Genomic DNA, 13,097 nt, shown 5'->3' on the forward strand with positions numbered 1-13,097 from the left:
TGAAGTCAGACTCTTAACCAGCTGAGCCACCCAGGTGCTCCCAGACCTAGTGACATTTTTTTTTAATTCAAGTTTTTTTTTTTTTTTTTTTTAAGATTTTACTTATTTGATAGAGATCACAAGCAGGCAGAGAGGCAGGCAGAGAGAGAGAGAAGGGGAAGCAGGCTTCCTGCTGAGCAGAGAGCCCGATGTGGGGCTCGATCCCAGGACCCTGGGATCATGACCCGAGCTGAAGGCAGAGGCCTTAACCCACTGAGCCACCCAGGCATCCCGACCTCATGACATTTTAGGTAAACTCACTTCAGCCTGTAGCAGCCTGGCCTCTGTTTGCCCAGTGTTTGTAATGCAGAGCTGATAGACACAGGACTCTCTGTCATCATGAAGGCCCATACTGTTCTTGGCATTCATGGATATCATCCTAGGTAGGAGACAAATATAAGGCAGAAAGAGGTCAAGGTCAATTTTTTTTTTAACCTTTTTATTGTGGTAAAATACACAGAACAAAATTTATTATTTTAACCATCTTGAAGTATACAAATCAGTGGCAGTAAGTACATTTGTACTGTTGTGTGATCACTAGTACTATCCATCTCCAGAACTTTTTCATCGTCCTAAACTGAAACTTTGTGCCCATTAAACAGGGGCACGTGGGTGGCCCAGTGGGTTAAGCCTCTGCCTTTAGCTTAGGTCACCATCCCAGGGTCCTGGGACTGAGCCCTGCATCCCCTGCATTGGGCTCTCTGCTCAGCAGGGAGCCTGCTTCCCCTTCTCCCTCTGCCTGCTTATCTGCCTACTTGTGATCTCTCTCTCTCTCTGTCAAATAAATAAATAAGATCTTAAAAACAAACAAAAAACAGTAACTCTTCATTTCCCTTCTCTCAAGCCCTTGGTAGCCACTATTTTATTTTCTCTATGAATTTGCCTATTCTGATTTCTGTGCCTCTGCCAATTGGATGGGGGCCGCTAAATGTGGGGCAGTCCTACCAGGTGGAGGCTGGTGGTGAAAGAATTCACCCAAGGCAGAACAAGGGAGGTAGAAATTTACTGAAAAACACAATGAAGTGGTGGGCAGGACAGCAAAACAGAGTCAGTCTGCAGTGGTGGGGGGCTGTAGTTAAAAAGGGAAGGAGAGTGAGTATGGGAACACATGGAATTTTCCTTTTTTGGTAACTGTGTCTGGATCTAAGTAACCCATCATTCAGCTAGGGCTTATGGCTATTTTGAGGTGGGTCACCTAATGGGCATGTTTGTATCAGCCAGAGGATTGGGGGTCACTGCAGGCCCTCCTATGTTATTCAGGTTTCCATAGTTCAGATTGGTTGCTGAAGTGTCCTCTAAAGTTTCCTCATATAATTGAATCAAACAAAATTTGTCCTTTCCTGTCTGACTTCTTTCACTTGGCATAATATTTTTAAAGTTCATCCATTCTGTAACAGGTGTTAAAAGTTTTGTTCCTTTTTAAGGCTGAATAATATTCCATCACATGCATATACCATGTTAAAAATTCATTCATGCATCAGTGATTATTTGGGTTGTTTTCACCTTTTGGCTATTGTCAATAATGCTACGAACAGGGGTATAGAGTATCTGTTCATCCCTGTTCTCTTTGTCCAAAGGCCTCTTCTTGCTGCCTACACTATTACCCATCTCCCTCAATCTCCTACCTTAGGTAGCACTCAGTACTTGGTTTTGAAGACTACTCGGTTTTGAAGACGAAGTACAACTGGTTTAGCCAAAACATTAAGAAATGTGTGGTAATTTGGAAATGTAAAGGCAAACAATCTGGCCTTTGGGCATTGCTCCAGGAGACTGAGGTGTGTGTGGGGGGTGAGGTGGGGCGCTGTGGGGCAGGTAATGCAGAGTTGAGAAAATGCACTTTCTTCTTGGCTCATTCATTAAACGATCCAATTGTTCTAGCCTTAAGATAGAGATCTTTAACTCCCATTTTGCGCATAACACTTGCCACCTTGTACTGGGATTCCTTTTAGTTTTTTAGCTATCCTCGTGACCAGTGGGATTCAGGTTTTGAGGGATTGAAGCATATACATCTATACCCTTAAAAAAGTCAACAAAATAGGGGTGCCTGGGTGGCTCAGTGGATTAGGCCCCTGCCTTCTGTTCCCGTCGGGTCGTGATCCCAGGGTCCTGGGATCCGGCCGCCATCGGGCTCTCTGCTCGGCGGGGAGCCTGCTTCCCCCTCTCTCTCTCTGCCTGCCTCTCTGCCTACTTATGATCTCTCTGTCAAATAAATAAATAAAAAAATCTTTAAAAAAAAAGTCACAAAATAAATGTGTAGGACAAAAAAAAATCACAGCAAATTACTGGAGATTTGGGAGATCCAGATTCCCCTAATGAAACCTCTCCAACCCGTTTATCAGAAATTCTTATTATATAGGAGTTGCTTTCCAAAGGCAAGCAGGCTTCCTGTTTGCTCCTGGAACACTCGTGAGGGGCCCTAAAGTTCAAGATTCTTTAGCCTCGAGTAATCCTGTCATTGGCCGGTCTGGGCCGACCTAGGAAGCCTGTCATCCCTCTCTATCCCTTGCATTCACCTCAGGACAGGTGCTTGGAAGGTGCTGGGAATTTCAAGGTTTAAGTATTGTTGGCCCCTCCGTAGGCTCTAAGGACGCAAACGTCTTAGAGAACGGTGAGGCAGAGCTGAGTGAAAAAAAACCTCGGCGGTGGGACAGAGAGGATTCCTGCCCTCCGCTGGAGAGGGCGCAGTCTTGGACTTCGACAGAGCCCCTACCTAAGGCCCTCCTCTAGACCACATTTCAAGGGCGGCCTTGTCCTCTACCAGCGGACCTACCCCGTAGGGACCAGAGGGGAGGGCGCTCTGGACTTTGAAGACTAGCTTGCGCTGCCATTTTGGGAGCGCAACACAAATCGGGGCGCAAGAGTTCCTATCACCGGAAGTTTCTTTGATAAAGAGAAACGGCGGAAGTAGGTCAATGGCGCCTCTTCAGTATTTTGCCTCAACCTGGCTTTCCCACTTTCTTCTGTAAGGGGAGACGCCTCACTGCTTTTTGCCGCCGTGGGGAGTCGCTGCGGCGGGCTCCGTGCGCAGGTTCAGTTGACCTCCCAACCATCTTTCAACCGCTGAACCCCTTCCGAGCTTCTCCTGCCTGAGCGTGACGTACGCTTGTCGTAATTGGGGGCGGAACCTCAGAAGGAAAAGCGACTGAGCCGAGGTCTCGCGAGAACATTCCTTTCCTTCTCAGTTCTCGCGCTACTGCTTTAGTCTCGTCGCGACGAGATCTTTCGAGATCTTCTCCGCCCCCGCTACCGGCGCCCCCTCTGCGGCCGCTGAGCCGGAGCCGGCCTGAGCAGCGCTCTCCGCTGCCGCTCCCTTCCCAGGGACTTAGGAGCCCGCGAGGACTACCTCACGTCCTCCGCTAGCCCCGGCCCCCCCGGCCCACGCGGCCTTCACTCCGCGCGCCAGCTCCGCCGGGGTCCGTGTCCTGTTTCGCCGGCCGGACCTGGGCTCGAGCCCGAACTGTAGCCGGCGCCATGTCGGTGGTGGGCATAGACCTGGGCTTCCAGAGCTGCTACGTCGCTGTGGCCCGCGCTGGCGGCATCGAGACGATCGCTAATGAGTACAGCGACCGCTGCACGCCGTGAGTGTGGGCCAGTCCGGCCGCGTGCACGGGGTGGGGGTGGGGATGTAGCGCTTGCTCTGGTTTCCGACCCTCGCGGTTTGGGGAACACGAGCCGGGGAGTCACCTCTGTTTGGAGCAAGATCCCAGTGAGTAGGACCCCCCCGCTGGGTGTCAGGTCACTAGTGGCTGCGACTCCCCGTGAGGGTCTGCACCAGCGGCAAGGCCTTTACCCGGTGGCCTGCGGGTTGAGTGAGGGCTCTGAGCTGGTACTCGTACCAGTAGAGGGCATGGGTAGGAGCTGGAGGGAAGGCAGGCCTGGGATATATAGTGTACCGAGTTCTTGTTTTAGAGGGCAGAGTCCAGGCCCAGGGCGTACTGCCGTTTTTTCAGCCTACGACAGAGTTCGGACCTTTGCACACAGTAGGCGCCTATTAAGTTAGTTGAATTAAACGGGTTCTGGCGTTTGCTGGCGGTCTGAAGATGGAGCGGCCAGAATCCCACGTGAGTGGGGGCGGGGCAGCACCCGGAAGAGAGGGAGCCGCAGCACCGGAGAGAGGTTCGTGCTCCGCCTGGAAGGCACAGCTACCAGAAAAATAATAAAGTCAGTGTCGTCCTGATGCTTTTGCGCTCACGTTGGTTTTTCACATCGTTTCAGTATGTTGAGCTATGTTGTGTCATTCTCTCTTTTAATTCTCTGCACGTCCACACCTAACAGCGTTCCACTTTCACAGTTAATACATTCCAACCAGGGTGTTGGCCGCAATTGTTAATGAATGACTCAGGGGCTCACTTTGACTTCTAGAACCTATAGTAAGGTAAGGGACTAGTATAGACACAACTCTAAAAAATCATGACTCACTCAGGTCTCTCCTTGGGTAGAGTATGCTTTTTTGACTGTAGAGGTACTTTTCAATCCATTATCCTCTTGGGGCAAAATCTTTTAGGAAGCTTATTTTCTGGGTTCTCTTATTTGCCACGTGGCCCTTCCAAAGGCTTCTGTTCAAAGGCCCATTTTTTCCCCCCATAACTTTGGTCACCCTTCCCGCACTTGGGTAGCTAAACTAGATTGCTCCCTCCAGTGAACTTGCTGCTCAGAGACTCAACATTTTCCTTCCACTTGTAAAATTTCTGCCCCTTATTTAGACCTGGACCAGGTGCTTCCCTGAAAATTCATCTCCCATACTAAAACGTGGTTTGATGTCCCCTTCTCAATTAGTTTATAGTGGGTTGTTTTTTTTTTTTTAAGATTTTATTTATTTGACAGAGATCACAAATAGGCAGAGAGGCAGGTAGAGAGAGGGGGGAAGCAGTCTCTCCCCTGAGCGGAGAGCCCAGTGGGCTCCATCCCAGGACCCTGGGCTTATGGCCTGAGCTGAAGGCAGAGGCTTTAACCCTTTGAGCCACCCAGGCACCCCTCAATTAGTTTATAGTTTTATTGAGAGAGAATTCACTTAATGTACAGTCAACCCATTTAAAGCGTACAGTTTGTTTTCAGTGTAGTCACAAAACTGCAACTATGTCCCACAATCAATTTAAAAACTTTTTCTCAGTCCTAAAGAAATCCTGTACTCATTAGCTGTTACATACCAGTTTCCCCACATTTATAGTTTATTTTACTTTTTTATAGATTTTATTTATTTGAGAGAGAGACAGTGAGAGAGGGAATACAGGCAGGGGGAGTGGGAGAGGGAGAAGCAGGCTTCCTGCTGAACAGGGAGCCCGATGCGGGGCTGGATCCCAGGACCCTGGGATCATGACTTGAGCTGAAGGTAGATGCTTAATGACTGAGCCACCCAGGCACCCCCGTATTTATAGTGTTTTTTTTTTTTTTTAAGATTTTTATTTATTGGGCGCCTGGGTGGCTCAGTGGGTTAAGCTGCTGCCTTCGGCTCAGGTCATGATCTCAGGGTCCTGGGATCGAGGCCCGCATCGGGCTCTCTGCTCAGCAGGGAGCCTGCTTCCCTCTCTCTCTCTCTCTCTCTGCCTGCCTCTCTGTCTACTTGTGATCTCTCTCTGTCAAATAAATAAATAAAATCTTTAAAAAAAAAAAAAAAAAAAAAAAAAGATTTTTATTTATTTATTTGATAGAGATCACAAGTAGGCAGAGAGGGAGGTAGAGAGGTGGGGGCGGGGGGGGCAGGCCCCTGCTGAGCAGAGAGCCCAATGTGGGGCTTGATCTCAGAACCCTGAGATCATGACCCGAGCTGAAGGCAGAGGCTTTAACCCACTGAGCCACCCAGGCACCCCCCCCCCTTTTTTTTAAGATTTATTTGAAAGAGCGTGCAGGGGGCGCCTGGGTGGCTCAGTGAGTTAAAGCCTCTGCCTTCGGCTCAAGTCATGATCCCAGGGTCCTGGGATCAAGCCCCGAATCAGGCTCTCTGCTCAGCGGGGAGCCTGCTTCCCTCTCTCTCTCTCTGCCTGCCTCTCTGCCTGCTTGTGATCTCTGCCTGTCAAATAAATAAATTAAATCTTTAAAAAAAAAAAAAAAAGAAAGAGCGTGCAGGAGAGGGGAGAAGGTCAGAGGGAGAAGCTGTCTCCCTGTGGAGCTGGGAGCCCTATGGGGGACTCGATCCCTGGACTCCAGGATCATGACCCGAGCCAAAGGCAGTTGATTCACCAACTGAGCCACCCAGGCGCCCATATTTATAGTTTTTAAGAGTGGGTTTTATATTCTAATTTGTAATTCCAGAGAAGGTATAGTATACTGAGTTTTTTTAAGCATTGAAGGTTGTTTTTGAGCATTAATTTTTTTTAAGCATTAATTTTCCATTTGATACTGTCTTCGTCTCCAGATTCAAGTTTTCTTCATTTGTAAAGATTGTCTTCACCAAGAAATCAAAAAGGGTGGTGCACTGAGTAAGGCATTTAACTTTTTGATCCTTTCCTTCCTACATTTGAAAGGGAAGGGAATCCTCAATATTAGAACTAACAGTGTTGTCTTTATTTTCTGTTATGTTCAGTTTTCTTTTTTTTTTTTTTTTAAAGATTTTATTTATTTATTTGACAGAGAGAGATCACAAGTAGACGGAGAGGAAGGCAGAGAGAGAGAGAGAGGGAAGCAGGCTTCTCGCTGAGCAGAGAGCCCGACGTGGGACTCGATCCCAGGACCCTGAGATCATGACCTGAGCCGAAGGCAGCGGCTTAACCCCCTGAGCCACCCAGGCGCCCCTGTTCAGTTTTCTTTTTAAGACAAACAGCAGCTACATCAGTTTTACCGTGAATTCAATTAAAAAAATTAATCTTTCCAAATTGGAATTAAATTTGCCTCAGTGACTAACTAGGTGATGGGTGACTAGATACATTATGAAGTTGTGATAAGACTACCATTTAGGGGCGCCTGGGTGGCTCAGTGGGTTAAAGCCTCTGCCTTCGGCTCGGGTCATGATCCCAAGGTTCTGGGATCAAGCCCGGAATTGGGCTCTCTGCTCAGTGGGGAACCTGCTTCCCCCTCTCTCTGCCTGCTTGTGATCTCTGTCTGTCAAATAAATAAATAGTCTTTTTTTTTTTAAAGTGCCATTGAAATACTTGAAGTGATTTTCTTTTTATGTTTTCCCTTATTTTATATTTTCCAAGAACTTCAAGGGATACCATACATGAAGTAATTCTTGAACTATGATTTTGATTAGCTTAAATTTCATTCTTGGAGTCCCTAAGTAGGAGATAGGAATGGAAAGGTTGATTTTTTTTTTTTTTTAAGATTTTATTTATTTATTTGACAGAGAGAGATCACAAGTAGAGAGGCAGGCAGAGAGAGAGAGAGAGAGAGAGAAGCAGGCTCCCTGCTGAGCAGAGAGCCCGATGCGGGACTCGATCCCAGGACCCTGAGATCATGACCCGAGCCGAAGGCAGCGGCTTAACCCACTGAGCCACCCAGGCGCCCCGAAAGGTTGATTTTTGTAGTGGTCTCAAAATAGTGGATTTTGGTTTCAGATACACAGAGACTATGATGTGGGTTTGCTTTAGTGTCATAGTGGAAATGAGATTCTGTTTCTGGAGGGTCGGCTATGATGGAAGTACCTTATTTCAAATTGTGCCTGTAACAGTATTTGGATTTAGCTTTTGAGAATCCAGTTGACTCCTGTCCAGAAGAGACCCTTACTTTTCACAAATAACAGGCATTCTTTATTTTATTTTATTATTTTTAAAGATCTTATTTATTTTGACAGAAATCACAAGTAGGCAGAGAGGCAGGCAGAGAGAGGGGGGAAGCGGGCTCCCCGCTGAGCAGAGAGCCCGACGTGGGGCTTGATCCCAGGACCCTGAGTTCATGACCTGAACCAAAGGCAGAGGCTTAACCCGATGAGCCCCCCAGGCACCCCGGCTTTCTTTATTTTAGCAACTACTGAGTGCCTCCAGAATGCTAGCCATTGTGCTAAGCACTGGAGGTACTCTGAACAAATAAACAAGATCCTGCCATCATGTACATGAGTTCTGGAGAAGAGGCCAGATGATAAACAAACATGTAATTACTAACTGGTAAAGGTCTAGATGGGAATGTACAGAATATGATGACTGGGGGACTAATTTAAATTGGATGTATGATGGAGATGAAAGGTGGTCTTAAAGAAGTGCCGTTTAAGTTAAGACCTGGAGGATGAGTAGAAATTTACGTGGAGGTGGTGTGTGGGTCTAAGGAAGAGCTGATTAAGGCAGAAGGAACAGCAAGTGAGGAACCCTGAGGCATTCACGCTTGACTGACAGAATATCATAACTACTCTTGAGCCACTTGCAAGAAAGGTGTGAGGCGGATTGGAGAGGAATTAGGCAGGACTTTGTAATTTATGGTAAGGATTTCTATTTAGGTGCAATCGGAGTTGATCCAGTTTAAATTTTTAAAATATAATTGGCTTTTTTTTGTGTGTGTGGAGAATGGGTTTATCTGAGAAGGGGAAGAGAAGTAGGGTGTTGCTTAGCTTATGGCAGTATTTAGTCTATGGGGAGTTAATGTTCTCTACTAGTGTAGTAGCATGGGAGGGAAGTGTGGGCGGTTCTGAGATAAACTTTGGAGTAGGAACATCCATGTTGATGAATTTGATCATAGGCTTTGGAATCAGATGAGAATCCTATTTTTATATTTAGTGGGATTATTATAGTAGAAGGGGTACAACCTTAAAGCTTTGGAATGAAAATGTTAATGGAGTGCCAAACATTACTGAAGGATTGGGCCCTACTTTCCAAAAAGAAATGAATTACTTATGAAATAATTTCTGTGTGTGAATTGTTTATATTACTATTTTCATGGACTTAGTTCCTAATAAAACAGTATATTAGGAGGGGCACCTGGGTGGCTCAGTGGGTTAAAGCCTCTGCCTTTGGCTCAGGTCATGATCCCAGAGTCCTGGGATGGAGCCCAGAGCCTCGCATTGGGCTCTCTGCTCAGCAGGGAGCCTGCTTCCTCCTCTTTCTGCCTGCTTCTCTGCCTACTTGTGATCTCTGTCAAATAAATAAGTAAAATCTTTAAAAAACAAAAAACCCCAGTATATTAGGAATTTGAAGGTATGAACATGTCTGTTATTAGCTACCTTTGAGAGAGGAGCTTAAAGTATGTACTTTCTGGTTAACTGGAAGAGTAACATCTTTTATTTATTTATTTAATTTTTAATTTTTTAAAAAGATTTTACCCATTTATTTGACAGAGATCACAAGTTGGCAGAGAGGCAGGCAGAGAGAGGGGGAGGCAGGCTTCCCACTGAGCAGAGAGCCCGATTCGGGGCTTGATCCCAGGACTCTGGGATCATGTCCTGAGCCGAAGGCAGAGGCTTTAACCCACTGAGCCACCCAGGTGCCCCTGGAAGATTAACATCTGATACCTAACTTGTGCAAGAAAAGTATTCCTGTGAAGTAAATATTTTTTCTTGCTGTATAGGGCTATGTACAGCAGTAGGTTTTGAGTTTTTTGGATTCAAAGAAAAGGAAAGTTGATTTATTGACTAAAGTTTGGATTGCTTACACCATTTTCCTTCATATGTCTAATTGTAGAAGTTATGAAAGTAGTTCCTTAGACTCATTTAAGAGCTAAAATACAATCTAGAATGCAAAATTGATAGAGTGATAATCGACAGGAACTTTGTCATTAGGTTCTTAATAAGATTTCCTAAATTAAGACATTTTTTCCTTGGGGCGCCTGGGTGGCTCAGTGGGTTAAGCCGCTGCCTTCAGCTCGGGTCATGATCTCAGGGTCCTGGGATCGAGTCCCGCATCTTGCTCTCTGCTCAGCGGGTAGCCTGCTTCCCTCTCTCTCTCTGCCTGCCTCTCTGTCTACTTGTGATCTCTCTCTGTCAAATAAATAAATAAAATCTTAAAAAAAAAAAATTTTTTTTCTTGACTTAGTTGTTGTAACAGTAAAAAACACTAAAGTGCTGAAGTTTCTTGTCCTTCTCATTTTTGCTGTTTGTTGTGTATCCTTGTATACCTTTTTCCAGACTTCTACAACTATATACGGTGGTGGGTGGGTATGTTTAAACAAACAGGAACATACTTTTTTTTTTTTTTTTTTAATTTGACAGAGAGAGATCACAAGTAGTCAGAGAGGCAGGCAGAGAGCGAGGGGGAAGCAGGCTCCCCGCTGGGCAGAGAGCCCGATGTGGGGCTTCATCCCAGGATCCTGAGATCATGACCTGAGCTGAAGGCAGAGGCTTAACCCACTGAGCCACCCAGGTGCCCCAACATACTGTATTTTGTAAATTTTCTTTACATATATTTTAGACTTCTTTCAGAGTAAGTAAATACGAACCTACCTTCTTAAATGTATAATATTCTTTATTATGGCTGTTAACTTTTTTTCCCCCCCGAACAGGTTATTTCTAACTTTTGTAATTACAGGTTGTTAATTGAACAGTAGTCTTTTATAGTTGGGTTTACTTGTTAATATTTTTATTTCTGTTGGATAGAGCTCGACGTGAATTTGCTAGGGCAAAGAATATACAGTTGACCCTGTACATCATTGTGGGGTTTGGGACACTGACTTCTGTGCAGTTGGAAACCTGTGTATAGAAACTTTTGATTCCAAAAAACTGAACCACCAGTATCCTGCTGTTGACCAGAAGCCTTACTGACAGTGTAAATGGTCAATTAACACATATTCTGTATATGTATTCTATCCTGTATTCTTTTTTTTTTTAATTTTATTTTTTATAAACATATAATATATTTTTATCCCTGGGGTACAGGTCTGTGAATCGCCAGGTTTACACACTTCATATCACTCACCATAGCACATACCCTCCCCAATGTCCATAACCCCACCCCAATCTATCCTGTATTCTTAAGGATAAGCTAGAGAAAGAATGTTATTAAAATCATAAAGACGTTTATACAGTTGTTTGTATTGGAAAATCCATGCATAAGTGGACCCACACGTCTCAAACCTGTGTTGTTCAAGGGTCAGCTCTATGTTCTTAAAGTACTATTGCCAGGGTACTTTACACAAATTTAAGGGGTTAATTTCTAACAGGAAGATAAGTGATTCAGTGGGCAGAGTGAAGATTATAATGAGCTAACACTATATAAGGTGTTTAGGAAAACCTGGACACAGTATATATTGCCCACATATTTTCTAATATTGCTGTTACTACGTTTTTGTATTTTTTTATTAATCCTCCTCATTAATAGACTATATGTTGGGATAATAAAATGAAAACTATTGAAATTAGCCTGAAGAGGTCATAATTTATAGCTTTTAATATGCAGATCTTATTGATTAGAGAATTTGGTGTGCTTTAGGAACTGTGTATTAAGTGTGAGTTGTTTGGTCTGTTTGACGTTAGTTTCCTGGGGTACTTTCTAGCTTAGGGGTAAGGAAGTATGCAGAGGATACTCTGACTGATGTATTCTTTTCCATGCCAGTTTTGCTTAAATCTTTTATTTGATAGTCTCAGTATTCTTGTGGGTTCTCTGATAAACTCATTTTCTTGTATTGGTTAAGAAAGAGAACTAGAGCAGCAGCTGTTCTGAATGTTCCAAGAGCAGTTCTACACATTCTTATAAATGTGAAGCTGTGCCTTTTAAAGATCTGTGTTGATTGCCGCTGTTCATAACATCCCATTAGAATGTGCATAAATATTTGGTCAGTAGTATCTCTTACCCGTGAAAGGGAGAACAGTGTTATTCTCTGGCCTAAAAAGATTATTTCTAGGGCTTACAGATTACAACAGGGGAGTCTTGAACTTTATCTATCTATCTATTTATTTATTTATTTATAAAAGATTTTGTTTATTTATTTGACAGAGATCACAGGTAGGCAGAGAGGCAGGCAGAGAGAAGGGGAAGCAGGCTCCCTGCTGAGCAGAGAGCCGGACGTGGGGCTTGATCCCAGGACCCTGGGATCATGACCTGAGCCAAAGGCAGAGGCTTTAACCCACTGAGCCACTCAGGCGCCCCTTGAACTTAATTTAAATTAGCTTCCTGTAATACCAACCTGTATTAGGGAGTGGAGGGAAAGTAATGCCAGTCAGGTAGCAAGTGTCTGTTTTTAACAGCATTGACTTGGAATTGTGTGGCATAGAGAGGAAGTATAAGGTAAAAAGATTCCTGCTGTCTAGAGATAGAACCATTCTAGGTGGAAAATTGAGTGATATAAAGCAGTGGCAAATAGAATAAGAACAGTCATGGAAGGGTTGTTAAGTACAGACTGAAAGTGTCAGTGTGGAGGAGAGTGATGAGGAGTGTCCGTGGGGAGGGGAGTGATGAGGAAAGGCAGGGGTGGGACTTGAACACATAGGATTAAAATACATGGATGAAAGATTTGGGATGGTCTATGTGAAGGTATAGAAGTAGGAATAAATCTAATTGGTTTGCTAGGCAGTACAAAAATAGGTATATATGGGGAGGCGCCTGGGTGGCTCAGTGGGTTAAGCTGCTGCCTTCGGCTCAGGTCATGATCTCAGGGTCCTGGGATCGAGTCCCACGTCGGGCTCTCTGCTCAGCAGGGAGCCTGCTTCCCTCTCTCTCTCTCTCTCTGCCTGCCTCTCCATCTACTTGTGATCTCTCTCTGTCAAATAAATAAATAAAATCTTTAAAAAAAAATAGGTATATATGGGATTTGGAGTCCGGTAGTCCTGATTTTGAATCTTGGATGCTTATATTTACGAGTTATTTTTCTGGATGCATTAACTTGGCTTGAATCAGATCTTCATTTATAAAATTGGACAATAATAGTTCTTATCTCTGAGTATTTGGGAAAATCAAACATAGGTTGCTAAGCACATATGACATATGAAAGGTGTATGAAAGGTGTGGGAGCTTGACCTGCTTGGTTGAAAGAGAGGCTTCCTGCCATAAAGATTGGATGCAGGCTATGTGCACATTTTTAAAGTTGCTGGTGAGTGGGGAGTAGTAGATAAGTTACTTTATTATCTTGTTCCATGTAAAAATCCTAGTGGAGTAATTCAGCCATTGAAGATTTTTTGATCATATTCTTTTTTTTTTTTTTTAAAAGTTCTATTTATTTGACAGAGGTACAGTGAGAGAGGGAACACAGCAGGGGGAGTGGGAGAGGAA

General features: G+C 44.5%; 1 protein-coding gene across 1 annotated transcript in view; it reads left to right on the forward strand.

Annotated features, from left to right (window-relative positions):
* The first annotated feature begins 3,252 nt into the window (after positions 1–3,252).
* HSPA4 (heat shock protein family A (Hsp70) member 4) overlaps positions 3,253–13,097 on the forward strand; it is a 54,107-nt gene continuing 44,262 nt past the window's right edge. The window contains exon 1 of the mRNA XM_047729177.1: positions 3,253–3,617. Within this exon, the coding sequence (XP_047585133.1) occupies positions 3,511–3,617 (107 nt within the window). The 5' untranslated portion in view covers positions 3,253–3,510. The remainder of the gene's footprint in view (positions 3,618–13,097) is intronic.

The sequence above is a fragment of the Lutra lutra genome, chromosome 5, assembly GCF_902655055.1.
Source record: "Lutra lutra chromosome 5, mLutLut1.2, whole genome shotgun sequence".
NCBI classification, from domain to species: domain Eukaryota; kingdom Metazoa; phylum Chordata; class Mammalia; order Carnivora; family Mustelidae; genus Lutra; species Lutra lutra.